Raw genomic sequence first — 15631 nt, forward strand, 5'->3', positions numbered from 1 at the left:
TTCAAATTTATCTATTTATGACCTCATCTTAATTGATTATCATGTGACTTTATCTTGATTGATCATAAAAGTGATATTTCAACTTTGACAATTATTTCTTCAAGAAATTTGTCTTCCATTAGCATGCTTTCTCAGCGTCATTTTTCTCAATAATTATGTCTCATGTTTACTTGTTTTCTCAGTGTGAAAAGCCATTACTCGTATGAGTGAGTCAATTTCAAACTTGCGTGACTTTATAATCTTATTGATCTTTCAAATAAAAAAACGATTTATATACAGTGAAAATCTTCAAAACAAAATGAATTTGAATTCATGGTTTTCAACATTACATCACCAATACAATATATAAGCTCAACAACCTATCTATCATAATCTACGTAATCAAGAGATTTAACACGTATAAGATATACATTTCTTAGAACAAGTTTAGTCAAAAGATCAATGACCTTACAACGCATAGAAATATATTATATGCTCACTTTTCTCTTGAAAGTGACATCTTTTACAAAATTATGTCTAGTGTCGATATATTTGGTTTTATTAAAATTAACAATCTTTTGTAAAAGTTATCTCGTCTTGATTACAATAGTAGACAACTATTGTTCCAACAATATTGTCCTGCTTATCCAGATTCACAAAGAATCTTCTCAACCAAATAGTTTCTTGAACAATAACTAAATATACTATATGCTCGACCTCAATTATAGATAAAACTATGTGTGTCTATTTCTTACTATTATATTATATGGGCCCTTTTGTAGTAAGAAAATATATCTAGATATTGATTTACATTAGTCTAAATCACTTCCTCAACTACCATATAAATAGCCTATCTAATGCAAATTTGATCCTTAACAATATAAACAATAATCCACAATGCCTTATAGACATATCAATATTCACTTAACAACGTTTTAGTACTTTTTTCTAGGATTTGACTAATATCGACTAACTAGCCCAACAACAAATATAAATGTCTAAGCGTGTATGTACTATAGCATACATAATACATCTAATGACATTTAAATAGGTAACTATTAATATTTCTTTTTTTTCATCTTGAGTTTTGGGACATATATCTTGGCTCAATAATTTGCTTTTTGACACAAAAGCATTAATAGGTTTGCAGTTTACCATATTGAATTATTCTAAAATTTTTTTAACATAATGCTCTTATGATAGAATCAAAATTTGCTTTGAATAATCTCTTTGGAATTTAATCCCTAAAATGTAATTTTCCTCACCCACATTTTTCATATAAAAAGATATGGACAATTATCCTTTAATGATCATCACTTACTCTAAATCATTTCCAATTATCAACACATCATTACATACAATGATACAATTACAAATTTATCATTAGATTTTGTCATATAGACACAGTGATTTTATTTAATCATTTTAAAGTCATAAGATATTACAGCCTTATGAAATTTCAAGTACCACTATTTAGATGACTATTTTAGGTCATATATTGTTCTCGAAACTTGTATATTTTGCATTTTACACCCTTAACAATGAGATCTTTTTGTTGTTTTACATAAATTTCTTTGTTAATTTCTTTATTAAGGAAATTTGTCTTAGCATTTACCTGATGCAACTCTAAATACAAATGTGTTACTATAGCTAAAATCAGATAGATTGAAATAAATCTCATAAATAGTGAAAATTGTTTCTTCAAAATCTATACATTCTTATTAAGTATAACTTTTTGCTATAAGACAAAATTGTATCTATCTATTGAGTCATCCACCCTACGTTTGATTTAGGGAATCCATTTATTCCCAATAGGTTTTTGACCCAGTGGTAAATCAACTAAAGCTCTAGACTTGGTTTGTTTCTATGTATTTCATTTTTTCTTTCAATACATCTCACTATTTTTCCTTATCAAAGATTAGACAACTTTCTTTGTGTTTTTAGGTTCCTTATCATCTTAATGAGTGGTAATGAAAACTTTGCTTTCAATTTGGACATTGAATCTTAAGTAATTAAGGATCATTGCTCCCAATATTCAAAATGGATTAGAGTTTAATTTTATTGCTTTCACTAAATTGAGATGAACGAGGCAAACAATTGAGGATTATTGCTTTCACTATCTAAAACAAGTAAAGATACTACTTCTTAAGACTTAACTAATGGTCGTTGAAATGTACCTATACCTATTCTTCTTCTATCTTATGTAAATGAAGACCTATATCAATATCATCCCTATTGAGAAAAACATTTTCTATGAATGTAGTATCTCTTGATACAATTTTAGTTGATCTTCTAAAGAAATTCTCCTTAATGAACAAATAAGCTTTAGAGGGCTCAGAGTATCTTATAAAGGTAAATTTCTATTTTCTCGATTCCAATTTTCCAAACTTATAAGAAATGTCATGGATAAACACTACTAACCACTAAGGTCACAATCAATTAACTCAAGTTTTCTACTTGTCCATAACTTATAAGGAGTGGAAGTAACTAATTTAGTAGGCACTTGGTTAAGTACATAGATAATAGTTAACATCACATCACGCTAAAGTGATGTTGAAGATTTGTCTGCTCCATTATTAACCTAATAATCTCTAATAGAGTTCAATTTCTCTTCTCTACTGCATCATTTTGTTATAGAGTTCTTAAAATTATTAGTTGTCTTACTATTCCTTTTCATTGCATAGTTCCTTAAACTTTTCAGACAACACACTCAAGACTTCGATTAGTTCTTAAAACTTATGTCCTGTCATCTAATTGATTTTCAACTTCATTAATATAGTGTTTAAAGCAGTTTACTACTTCTGACTTATAAAAGATCAAATACACAAGACCGAATTGAATATTGTAATCTATAAAAGTAATGAAATATAAGACACCATATCTAACTTTTCATTCATATGAGCACATTTACCTGAGTATATAAATTACAAAGGAAGTTAAGCTCTTACAGTTTTATTAAATGGTTTTCTAGTAGTTTTCTAGTTAGATAATGCTCACATATAAACAGTTCAAGTTATGTGAAATTTCTTAATAAACTTTCATAAGCTAATCTTTCTCATTCCATTTTGGCCAATATGTCATAATCTAGTATGTCAAATATTTGTAGTCACATCCATACTTTAGGAGTAGCAAATAATGAAAAAATAGCATTATTATTATCATAATGAAGGGTGTCTAAACCCATAAAACCATTCAACAACAAACAAATCCATATAAACCACTTCAGTTATATATATATATTGATAGAGCTTCTAGAGAAATTCAAACTATTTCCTAGTTTAAGTAGAACAAGTACTATAACCAAGATTTATCAAATATATGGAGTATATTAAACTTTATGTAGGTATATGATTTAACCACCTTACAAAACTAATTTGCACATTTCTATCCCTTTTATTATAACCCTTGCATTGTTGCTTATGTAAATCTATCTCGTTTTCTTTAGGATTCAAAAAAATTACACAAAATCTCCTTTGTCATGAGCTACTTGGTTATGATACCTAAGTCTATAGTCTACATAAAATAAGTCTCAGTTAATTGTACAGTATTAGAAACTAAAGTTTTATCATTTTATGTAGCATGAGACAATATCATTTTCAACATTATGTATTCACGTGCAAAATAACCCTCATTACTACAATTGCAATAAATCATCTTAGTTTTATCTCTTCTTCTAGTACATTTGCCACTATTTTATTTTAATTTATTGTTCTTGCTCTTTAAGTCTTGTACGATCTTCTCTCCTTTCTTGGACTTGTGGTACTTATGTTTGAAGTTGTAAAACCTTTAGGAACTCAGCTTTGCAACTTATGCATAAACATTTGGTTCAACTACCTTAAAACACTTGTCTTTTAGCGCAATATAGGGAATAACATTAATAAATGTCTTTATATTCTTATTATGGGTCATATGCATCTTCATATACTCTTACTTCTGAGAAGAGATTATTTTATTGTATGAACATGTTGTTCATTTCTCAAGTTTTACCCAACTGACTTCAACTCTATAATCATATTTGACATATCTCTCAAATGTTATTTCATTAACTTGTTGTGGACTTTCTTATATGTGTCAAATTTGACAGTCAATTATCTTTATTTGGGGGCTACACTTCTTCAAAACCTTTTCTTTCAAAACCATACGTATGACATATGTAGTTGAATGTTACTAATACTTATATACCAAACTGTCATTCATGGAACTGACTAAGATACCATATGAAGTGTGTCTTTCTTCTTACATGTGTGATATGCGTCCATATCACATTTGTGTAAGACACTATTTAGGTTTCTCTCTTCAATCAGTTATCACTCTATCATAACCTGATTTACAACCTCCAAAGCCTTTTGCTCATATAGAATATATTGTATCTTTAAATGTCATACTTTATTATTTTTCCTATTCAATTTCTCATCCTAATTCAAATTAGTCATTATATTCTAGGATCTCATGGTTAATCAAATCACAGAGACATAACATACATAACTTTATTAATTCAATTAAAATACACATCAATTGTCACAATTGAACATTAAAAATTTAAAATATCTCATATAAAGCATAAAATCAAAAGTTTATTATATTTTTAATCATCTTCTATAACTCAAATGTTTAACATTTTAAAATTCAATCCAATTGAACCAATTCTAATCCTGGATGAGAATTTCATTAAATTTTATCAATCTCAAAATTCCTACATTTAACATATAATATGTGATACAACAAATACATTACTAATATGACTAGGGTCATATCCTTCTCTCGTGTAAGTCTTTGAGTCACTTTATCCATGATAAAGTTTCTATGTAATTTGCAATAGATCAAAATCTCGCATTTCATTAATTAGGGAATAACGATAAAGAGGTAGATTTTCTTACAATCATTACAACATGTTGCCCTCTAGCAAGTTGTAATGTATCTACATAGTCCCAAAAATTTTCATATTCTTGTCTCAAATAAGATCCTTTAATGTAGGAGTCTAATAGTCATGCATAAATATAATTAGACAATATATCATCTATTTTCCAATTAAAAGAATACGACTTATTTTTAGGTCTAAATCTTTTATTGAATACACATACATACATACATACATTAAGGATGGCAATTTGGGCCCGACTTTAGGGGCCTCGACCCTCCCTGACCTTAATGGGGAAGGGATTCCCCGATAAAAATAAGAAAAAAAGTGGGGATAGGGATGAAAAAAATCCCCGTAATCGGGCACGAGGATACATATGTCCTCGCCCCTCCCCTCCCCTCCCCACCTCACCTCACCTCACCTCACCTCATCTCACCCCACCCCACCCCACCCCTAAATCTAATATATTAATATAATAATTTCTAGTATATTTTAATTAGTTTAATATTTTTAATTACAAATTTGTTAGTATTTCCTATGTAAGCTGCTTTTAAATTAATTTTTCTTTTAAAATTGATTATTGCAGGTTAGTTTTTAAAATGTTGCTTTGTATCAATATGAAGAATTAATGATGATATCAATATGAAGAGCTACTAATGAAGAAATTGATTATTGCATATTGTTAAATTTTGTAAAAACTTTGTATTTGAACTAAAATAACAATGAATATTTTATAGCTCTTGTAACAAGTGATATTTTGGAAAAGTATGATTTATTTTATTTATTGAAATATAGGAAGGAATTAAAATTTATATTTACGAGTATGGAGAAGGGATTTTTCCCCACGGGGACAGGGACGAGGACAGAGATTGATATCCCCTCCCTGTTGCCATCCCTAACATACATACATACATACATACATATATATATATATATATATATATATATATATATATATATATATATATATATATATATATATGTGTATATATATATATGTATATATATATATATATATATATATATATATATATATATGTATATATATATAGATACATACATACATACATAGATACATACATACATACATATATATATATATACATACATATATATATATATATATATATATATATATATATATATATATATATATATATATATATATAAAATCCAAACATGCACCATTAAATTATCAGATAGTCATATCTTATACATAATGTAATAGTAACTAGTCAACAAGTTCACATGAATTAAAAACATGTGTTTTGAAATGCTAATATGTGTTTTCATGAGCTGAAATGAGGTATTACTAACTTTTATGCTTGTAGGACCCATAGAATTTGTTCTATGCTTTGATCCGAGTATCAAATAGTTGCCACGTACCAGAAGAGAGTATTCACTAGCTCTGACGTGTCAAAAATAGCCAAAATATGGTCCCATGCACCGAAATAATGTCCCTATGTGCTTTCATGCACCAAAATAGTGTGTGCATGTGCCTTCATGTGCTAAAGATGAGCCATACCTACCACTAGGCACCAAGAAGACCAACCATTAATATATCGTTGATCAATGACTAGCTATTGACCACGCTGACCATGACAAGTGATCATTGACTAAGACTGATGACTATTGACCGATCATCTCGAGTGTTAATCAATTTAGGTCACTTAGTTGATTTAACGGGTTGACTTGTTAACCAACGGGTTTGGGGTAACTCGTTGACCAAATGGGCTAGGTAATCAGGTTTTCCCGACTAGATTAGACCTATGATGCAATCGAAGAATCCTAATACAATCATCATCCAATTCATTGATTTCTACCAATAATCGGCCATGAAAGTTTGAGGATTTGAAAGAACTCACACCAACAATTATAGGTGTAGCATTTTTTGGCATCAACATTGTTAGAATCTGACAAAATGACAACTTGAAGGTCATAGTTTTTATCTCTGGTTTTGCCTCAGATTTGTTGATTTAGGGTTGTTTTAAACATGATTTTTATTTCTAATCAAGCAATACAATTCTAGGCAACAATTTGAACATGTTTCCAAGTTCAATTTCATGCAATTTGGTCGAATTTAATTCATACCCAAAATTCAAATTTTATCAAAATTTCACAATTAATCCAAAATTTCAGAAAAATTATTCACAGAACAACAACAGTTCATCAACCCTAGGCTCTAATATCAATATAGGAAATATTAAACATGTCATTCTGTAAATTACAACAAACATAAAGCGTACCCAAATTTGGAATTCAATTCGTGTTGATGATGAATGCAATCCGATTAGTGATCCAAGGTTTCAATGTTAATCATTTCCACATCGCTATTTGCATTCCTACATTGCCATTCTATTTTGTATATTCGGGAGACATTGTTTTTGTGTTCTGGTTCTTGGGAGAAGAAAAAAAAAACTTTTCTTCTGTAAATTGCATTTTGCTTCCTTTCTTTTTTCTCTTTTTGGAGGGGGGGAGGGAGGGGTGGGGGTGATAATGTGTGTGTTTTGTAAGTGTTCAACTATCCTTTAGTGGTTTATGCATCCAAGTCAAGTTAATCTGTTATGAGTGGACCTAGACCTAATATGTTCAATTAGCAGAGAAACGCTTAACACTATTTTGGCTCCCTAGTTTCAAGGACTTAAATTGGAATTACACAGACGGAAATGGGTCAACCACTAAAAATATTTGGTTTACAAGAAACTCTACTATAAATAAGTATAAAGCAATTAAGTTCAAATATTTGACCTATAATACTGGAAAATTACATTGGTAGATTATTATTTAAAATTCAATTTCGATAAAAGAGGTAATTTTGTATTACATGTACAAGAGTAAATCAATAATATATATTCAATTATACAATTAATCAACAAAATTAAGAATTTAAACTATATTAATTAACGAAGGGTTTTGATAAATGAACAATATTATACGCATATATTTTGAATATATAAATATATATATTTAAATTTATTATTATGTGATTGTGTGTTATTTTATTCCTATTTTAAAATCATATAATCACATAATGACACAGTTAAGTATGTATCTATTTGTATATTTAAAATAGGAATACATAATTTTATTGTTTGGTAAATATATTGAAGAAAGGTAAATTAGTAATTTAAATCTTAAATTAACAAAAGTACTAACAGAATTGAATGATGAGTGACATTTTGAAAATTTAAAATCAACATATGGAACTGTCGATAGAACAAACCTTGGGTGGGAAAAAAATCATTTCCATATCCTGATGGGCTCCTTGTTCGGCTCAATGGGCTTAAAAAATTTATCCAGCCAATGGGTCTGAAAATAATTGTAGCAACACAGTGCGATTAATTCGTGGCGGCAGTCTATAAATTCAAATAAATTTGAAAGGCCAAAGTTCAAAGAGAATATCCTGACGAAAACGGCTAACTTTCGAAGTTCAAACCTAAACGCATGACATGAAAAGACAACGATGCCCCGCTCACCATCAAACACTGAAATATTTTTCCTTGTCCTCGTGCTCCGTTAAAAGCTTCTTCTCTTCTTCGAGTGTGGCCGCTGGCAATTTAGATTTTTCCTCTATCTGCTCGTTTCGCAATTTCCGGCTTGGAGGTTGATAACCAGGAAACACGGAAACGCGTTGCATAACGGATAAAAAATAAGGAATCGTATTCGATTCTTTATTCACTCTGCATTCCCAAATATCTACAGCCTATCCTTACTCCTCTCCTCACGGGCGTTTCGTTAGTGCATCTACGATCTGTTCGACACTTGGGCTTCATCAGTGCATCGACGATGTGAACTACCCTCCTCTCCGGCGTTTCAAACTTTCAGTGAAGTCTAGAACAGTCGTCTTCATCAGTGCATGGTATCTGTACGTTCTTCTTCAATCCGATTGAGAAATTCGAAATTTTCATCCGATTTAGAATCTGAGAATATGTGCGCTGTAGAGAGACTGCATATTTTTTTCCTTCTCTTTCGTAGTTAGTACTTGTTTTTCCGTTTGTGTCATTTTGAGCCAGTGAATTTAAGGTTCCTGATGACTGTTTTCATGGTTGCAGCTTCTTTGCATTTGGTTTGGTGAGAAATATTTGCATAAAATCTAAATATGATAATGTACATTTATTTTTGGCTTGGTTTTACCCATGTGAGAGTTTTTGTTTTTCTGGTTGTTGGTTCAGTGAAGTGTTAGTGTGATCAATTGTTTTGATTCTGATTTGGGTATTATGCATTGAGTTCCTTTGCTTTTTTAACGGTTAGTATTTATTTGATTTTGTTTCCCCGTAATATAAATTCACGTGATCTAAATGGAAGAACTATTAACATTATATTTCTTTGGTACTGATACAATTTGGCTTGACCATTGACATTCTTTAATACCTTAACTTGATTGTGGTAACTGATTGATCCTGCAAATTGGAATTGGATTGCTTATATATCAGCAGATTAGTGGAGTAGTAAATGTTGTTATATTCTATTCCAGTACCATTTTTCAATCTGCTGGTAGGCTGGAAGTGACCATTCTTCTTATGTCACTTGTAGGCTTAATGTAAAACTGTTACATGAGCACTATGTAAAACTGGTAAGCTGGAAGCTGGAAGTGACAATTCTATTATATGATTGAATTTTGTAAGTTGTTGCCATGTTTTGTGAGAAAACAATAATTTTTGGAAGCTGAAAGCAAACTGGTAAGTTGCAGTATTTTTTATAAAAATTTTGTATTTATAAAAAAAAATTCTATATTTTTAATATTTATATGTTTTTCCACGTTTCCGTTCTTATATTTTCTAAGAAAATGCATTATTTCTCAATTGTCGTTTTCATTTTTTATAGGTTGATAAACTTAGAGCTTTTGTGCAAGTTAGAGTTGCTTATATTTTTAACAAGGGTAGAATGGTCTTTCCACCCAAATTGGTCCACCCAAATTGGGTCATTTTAAAGTTTGAATTTGCAAGGGTTAGCGTTTCATCTCTGGTCCCTAACCCAAGAATTCCCAACCTAGAATCAGCCGAAATTCGGAATTTCCACGAATGAATTTGCAAATTGAAGCGGGAGATAATCCTGGGAGACAATGGTCCTTGCAGGACTTCGAGATCGGAAGGCCCCTGGGCAAAGGCAAATTCGGCAGAGTTTACCTAGCCCGAGAAGTCAAGGTTTCTTACTTACTTTTAGTCTTCTTTCACGTATTTTTCTGGCTTCAAGCTAATTTCGTTTGTCATTTTAATATGATCGGAAATTTTTGTTGAGTATAGAGCAAATACATAGTAGCATTGAAGATAATATTCAAAGAACAGATAGAAAAGTACAGAATTCATCATCAATTGAGAAGAGAGATGGAAATTCAAACAGGTCTAGTTCACCCTAATATACTACGCCTCTATGGTTGGTTTCATGATGATGAGCGAATATTCATGATTCTTGAGTATGCTCATGGCGGTGAGCTTTACAGAGAGCTCAGGAAGAAAGGTCATTTCACCGAAAAGCAAGCCGCGACGGTATTACTTAGAGGATCTTTTTTAATTTTCTTTTTCATTTTATGTTTTTCACTTAAATTTTTTTGTTTTGATATCATATATAATTTTCACTTTTTTTATTTTTCAGTACATTGCAAGTCTCACTCGTGCCCTGGCATACTGTCATGAGAAGCATGTGATTCATAGAGACATTAAGCCAGAAAATTTGTTGCTGGATCATGAGGTATACTTTGGGAACCTTTATTTTCTTTTCGTGTAATTTCACTGCATGTTGTCAGTTTTAATATCAAATTTGAAGCAACACACTTTTTTGGACTTAAACAATATTTGAGTGATTTGGTTAGCCAGATTGTTAAAAGGATACTAGTTGGGTCAACATGGAGAATTTTGATAAGTTATCAGTGAGATTGCTAGCAGATTCTATTCTGGTAGTCGTTGAATATTTCTTACAAAAAAGCCAAATAATTATTCTATGAATAATTTCTAGTGATAGTAAAATTGTCACGGATAAATGACTGTAAATCTCATAACTTAGCACTCACATTTTGAGTTAAAGATCTTTATGTGAAACTCAAAGCAAATCCTTAGATTATATTTAATTTACTAGTGGTCTTTGTTATAGCAAATATTAATACTTTAGAAAATAATAATTTGAAATCCTTGTCAAACCAGCGTCTGACGGGTGTATCATGTATGTGTTGATTATTGTTAGGAAACAGCAACTCGTAATCAAACTTCAGTCTGGCAGGTGCATAATTATGGATTAGCCCCCACATTTGCTTAATGTTGCATGCTTGTGCACCAGAATTATATGGGCGGTTTAAGGATTGTTAAGCTGATAGTAGTTTATTTTTCTGTGTATAACCTCATCCTTGGCTGTTCCTAAACCTTAGGATGCAGTCCTGTGGTCCAGTCCTTATTCATGGTTTTGTTTGTAAAATTCTGAAAGTAGAGACATAAACAGCCTGCTATACTTATGATTTAGTTATTTTGCTTAACCTGCAATTTCATCACATTCATCAATGAATTTCCTCTCAGATTTAGATTTATGTGTAAATGTGTTTAATATGTAGGGTCGATTAAAAATTGCCGACTTTGGATGGTCAGTACAGTCAAAAAGCAAGAGAAACACGATGTGTGGAACATTGGATTATTTAGCACCAGAAATGGTGGAGAACAAGGCTCATGATTATTCAGTTGATAATTGGACATTGGGTATTCTTTGCTATGAGTTCCTCTATGGTGTCCCTCCATTTGAGGCTGAGACTCAAAATGACACATTCAAAAGGTCAAAGAAGGTTATGAGTATGCTTAATTTAGGTTGGATTAATGTATATTGTGAGTGGGTTTTAATCATACAAGAAAATTAAATTTTGTCAAACAGGATTGTGAATGTTGACCTGATCTTTCCTTCCACTCCTAGCATCTCATCAGATGCGAAAAATCTCATCAACCAGGTAAGCATGTCCTCTTCTATTACCACAGTGATATGGAGTTGGAAAAAAGTTTGATGCTGAACGACTTAGATTGTGTTCCTGAAAACTTTTGCAGCTTCTGGTGAAGGACTCCTCAAAGAGACTCTCTCTTCAGAAGATTTTGGACCACCCTTGGATAATCAAGAATGCGGAGCCCCACTAAGGGTATCTGCAATTTGTTGGGTCTTTAAAGTTCTAATCTCATTCTATATTTTTGTTGTATCTTTTAAGTTTTAATCTCACTCTACGAGGTAATGTTGAACTTAAATTTTGTAGTGCTTGTGAAAACCAGAGCTTTTGTATATAGATGCTTAACTGTTTGTCCAAGGGCCAAATTGCTTTGGTTTTTTCGTATTTCATTGTGGAATATAACCATTCAGAATATTGTCTGTATCATACTATTATATTTCTGTTTTAGTTTAGTTCAAGCCTGTTAAACTGCTTTCTGCATATTGTATCTAAAATGGAAGGAATTTACAAATGTACAAGAAAAATGACGTCCCCTGGACTCAAACCGGAGACCTTCAGTGTTAGACTGACGTCATGACACCTATGAGATGTCTCTTTTACTATGTTTTTATGGCCAAAAAGCTTTGGAATTATGGGCGGCAGATGAATTAATGCAAACAGATTATTGCTTTTGGTCCTGTTAGCAAGCATTAGATGAAATCTTCTATAATTTGGATCTCCGATATACAAGGATTTGACCTTTATTTACATTGATTGACAAATTTTAAATTACAATGACTTTAAAAATAATTATCTACTGATTTATCTCTCAAGTCAATTCAATTTCATATAACAATATTGTATTGCAAACAGTAAATATAAAACAATCGAATGCTGGTGGCCTCCGTGAATGTGCCGCTCACATTACTTGTGATTATGGAATTACATTCTAAATACACCTCCATTTCTTTGCGTCTTTTCCTTGTTCTGAATCCATCATGTTCCTTTTCTGCAAGTGAAACATTAAAGGAAATTTGTAGAAAGGTTGTATCAAATTCTTCGGTACAACAGAAAACAATAACAAATTTATAAACAAACCCGGAATTCAGAATTTGCACTTAATTCACTGAACCAACTGCCTATCGTTTGCTTTCACCAAACCCATAAACAATTGAATTAGAAAACTCGCAAAGTTTCTCACATACAATAAACTAGGTACTAAACTCAGAAGTCCAAGGTCAAATATTTGACACATACATATCTTCAAACACCAATTGTTTATATATACCACCAAAATAAAGAGCCAACAATGGATATCCAAATAGATGAACAGGAACAGGAAGGCTATCTTTCATGCGCTTGAAGATGAGATTTTGTTGTTGAAACTCAATCAACCGGCCAGGTGTAAACTCACCCTTCCCATCTTTAATCAAATCCTTTTTTGATCCTTTCTCCTCACTCTTGTGGGGTTCACCGCCACCACCTTCTCCTGAACAAGAGATTAAAAAATCACTACTAACAAAAAAAAAAAATTCATACCAAGAAGCCCAATACTAACAATTAAAAAAGAAAGAATAAGTTGGCATTGATATGAGCTAAATTTCTCTGTTTCTATATTCCGTTAGTATAAAACCCATACGCAGGCTGATATTCCACATTCTCAACTCAAGATAGATGGCTTTGGTTTGCTTTGTACTTGGATTGCCAAATCAGCTTTTCACTTTGTATAAATTGAAAACATTTTGTGTGTAATCCTTTTTGATTCATTTTATAGAAAGTCAGAGGAATATACAGATTTCTTCTTCTCCCTTTTAATATTTCTAGACTTAGGCTTTCTTCTTTCATTCAAATCTTACTCGGTCGATTGAGTGGTGTAATTAAGAGTGTTTTTCTTTTTCTTCTTGCTTTTACATTACATTTTCACTACCATCTAGTATCAGCTGAAATCGGAAATTCCACGAATGAATTCGGAAACCTAAGCGGGAGAAAATCCTGGGAGACAACGGTCCTTGCAAGACTTCAAGATCGGAAAACCCCTGGGCAAAGGCAAATTCGGCAGAGTTTACCTGGTTCGAGAAGTCAAGATTTCTTATTTACTTTTAATTTTTTTTCACTTATTTTTACAGTCGCAAGCTAATTTCGTTTTCTCATTTTAATTTGATTTGAAAATGTTGATGAAGCCAACTTTGAGGCTAATCCTTATCCAAGACCCACGTTCCGGCGAAAAGTTGGAGTTTAAACCCGAAGCCACCATCCGGATCGGGCGAGTTGTCCGGAGCAACAACGTCACGATAAAGGACGCCGGAATCTCCTCCAAGCACCTTATAATCGGATTCGAATATGGGAAATGGACTATCCAAGGTCTGGATTCCTCCAACGGCACCAGTGTCCACTCCTGCAAACTCCCCCCTTATACAGCCGCCGAGCTCCACGATAACGACATCGTTAAACTCGGAGAGTACACATCGATCTCGATCAAATTACTGACGGAAAACGGCCACGAGGAATCTGTGAAGCCGAGGAGGAATCCAACTCGTCAAGCGAATGCCAGAGCCACTAGATCTAGGAGTTAGAAGTATGGAGAGTGTGTGGAGAATGAGGGATTGATTGAGTGTGGAGCGGTGGAGAAAGGGTTTAAGATTACAAGATAGGGTAGAGGAAAGGGTTTAAGATTACAAGACAGGGTAGAGGAAAGGGAAAGATTTTACAGAAAATGCCTCGGCAGAGAAAACTTGTTCAAATTAAAGAGGAAGAGGAGTTGAAATTGCAGCAAAAACCAGCGGAGAGCAATGAAGTTCAAATTGTTGATAAAGAAAGAATGAAAGCTATTAAAAAGAATGATGTAAAAGTTACGCGAAGGGATGGAAATGCCACCTGAGAGTTGTGAAGTTCAAACTGAAAGCACAGATAATTTGGAGGCAGCGCAGGTGCCAGCAGAGAGTGATGAAGTTAAAATTATGGATAAAAAAGACATCAAAGATTTTAAAGATGTCAAAATAACGCGTAATGGTAGGACCAGGAAGAAAGGTATCCAGGAAATGCCACGGGAGAGTAGCGAAGTTCAAATTGAAGATAGAGAAAATTTGAAACCAGAGCAAGGCCGCCAGAGAGTGAAATTAGTAGAAATAAGTGGCAGAGATGTTAAAGAGATTAGTAATAATAGGGTTGAAGATAAAGAAAATAAAGAATCGGGAGAGGCAAGTGCTGGAGATGTTAAAGGGGTTAGTAGGGATAGCGTTGAAGATAAAGACATGTAGAATTGGGTGAAGTAAGTGGTACTGATGTCAAAAAGAGTAACAGTAGCAAGGTCGGACATAAAGAAGATTTACGGGATTTGGAGACAATGACCCTTGGAGAGTGGTTTCATTACATGGAGGTTTATTTGCCAAAGTAGATAATTGAAGCGATTGAGGAGATGATAGTGGGTATTCAGTTTGGGTCTATCTATAATAGATCAATTCGATTCGATTTACTTTAATTATCAAAGGTAGTTAGCATAGAAGTTATTGACAATTGGACTTTTATTTAAAGTCCAAAACTGTTTTCCCTCAAAAGGTGATTTTTACGTAATATCTTTTAGAAGAAGTTTTCTTCTCTTCTTCTCCACACACAGAACCAAAAATTACATAGTAATTCTTGCCTCCTAAAAGGAATCCAGTACGTGGACAAATGAAGTTGTGAAAATAACTCACATTAACACCTCGTGTCATGTTCCAATAGATTTCGTTGCAAATTCAAAGCTGGGTACACGTAATTATATTTACATTATTCACAGAATGTTATGTTTAGCATGTTTAAATTGTTTCCTACATTGGTATCAAAGCCATGGTTGTGAATATGTTATGTTTTCTGTAAATTAAATTTTGTATTATATGATTATTATAATATGAATTTTTGGATTTGTG

General features: G+C 32.2%; 2 protein-coding genes across 2 annotated transcripts; both read left to right on the forward strand.

Moving 5' to 3' along the window:
- The first annotated feature begins 8302 nt into the window (after window positions 1-8302).
- Window positions 8303-12170, forward strand: LOC123198755 (serine/threonine-protein kinase Aurora-3-like). The gene is given in 8 exon segments (XM_044613516.1): window positions 8303-8702; window positions 9662-9981; window positions 10081-10323; window positions 10430-10525; window positions 11376-11590; window positions 11687-11759; window positions 11854-11934; window positions 11936-12170. Coding segments are annotated over 7 exon segments (864 nt in total). The 5' UTR covers window positions 8303-8702; window positions 9662-9858; the 3' UTR covers window positions 11969-12170.
- A 1082-nt stretch (window positions 12171-13252) lies between these two features.
- LOC123199620 (FHA domain-containing protein At4g14490-like) lies at window positions 13253-15311 on the forward strand. The gene is given in 3 exon segments (XM_044614649.1): window positions 13253-14297; window positions 14586-14879; window positions 14984-15311. Coding segments are annotated over 3 exon segments (918 nt in total). The 5' UTR covers window positions 13253-13894; the 3' UTR covers window positions 15205-15311.
- The last annotated feature ends 320 nt before the right edge of the window (window positions 15312-15631 follow it).

This window comes from Mangifera indica, chromosome 16, assembly GCF_011075055.1.
Source record: "Mangifera indica cultivar Alphonso chromosome 16, CATAS_Mindica_2.1, whole genome shotgun sequence".
Lineage (NCBI taxonomy): Eukaryota > Viridiplantae > Streptophyta > Magnoliopsida > Sapindales > Anacardiaceae > Mangifera > Mangifera indica.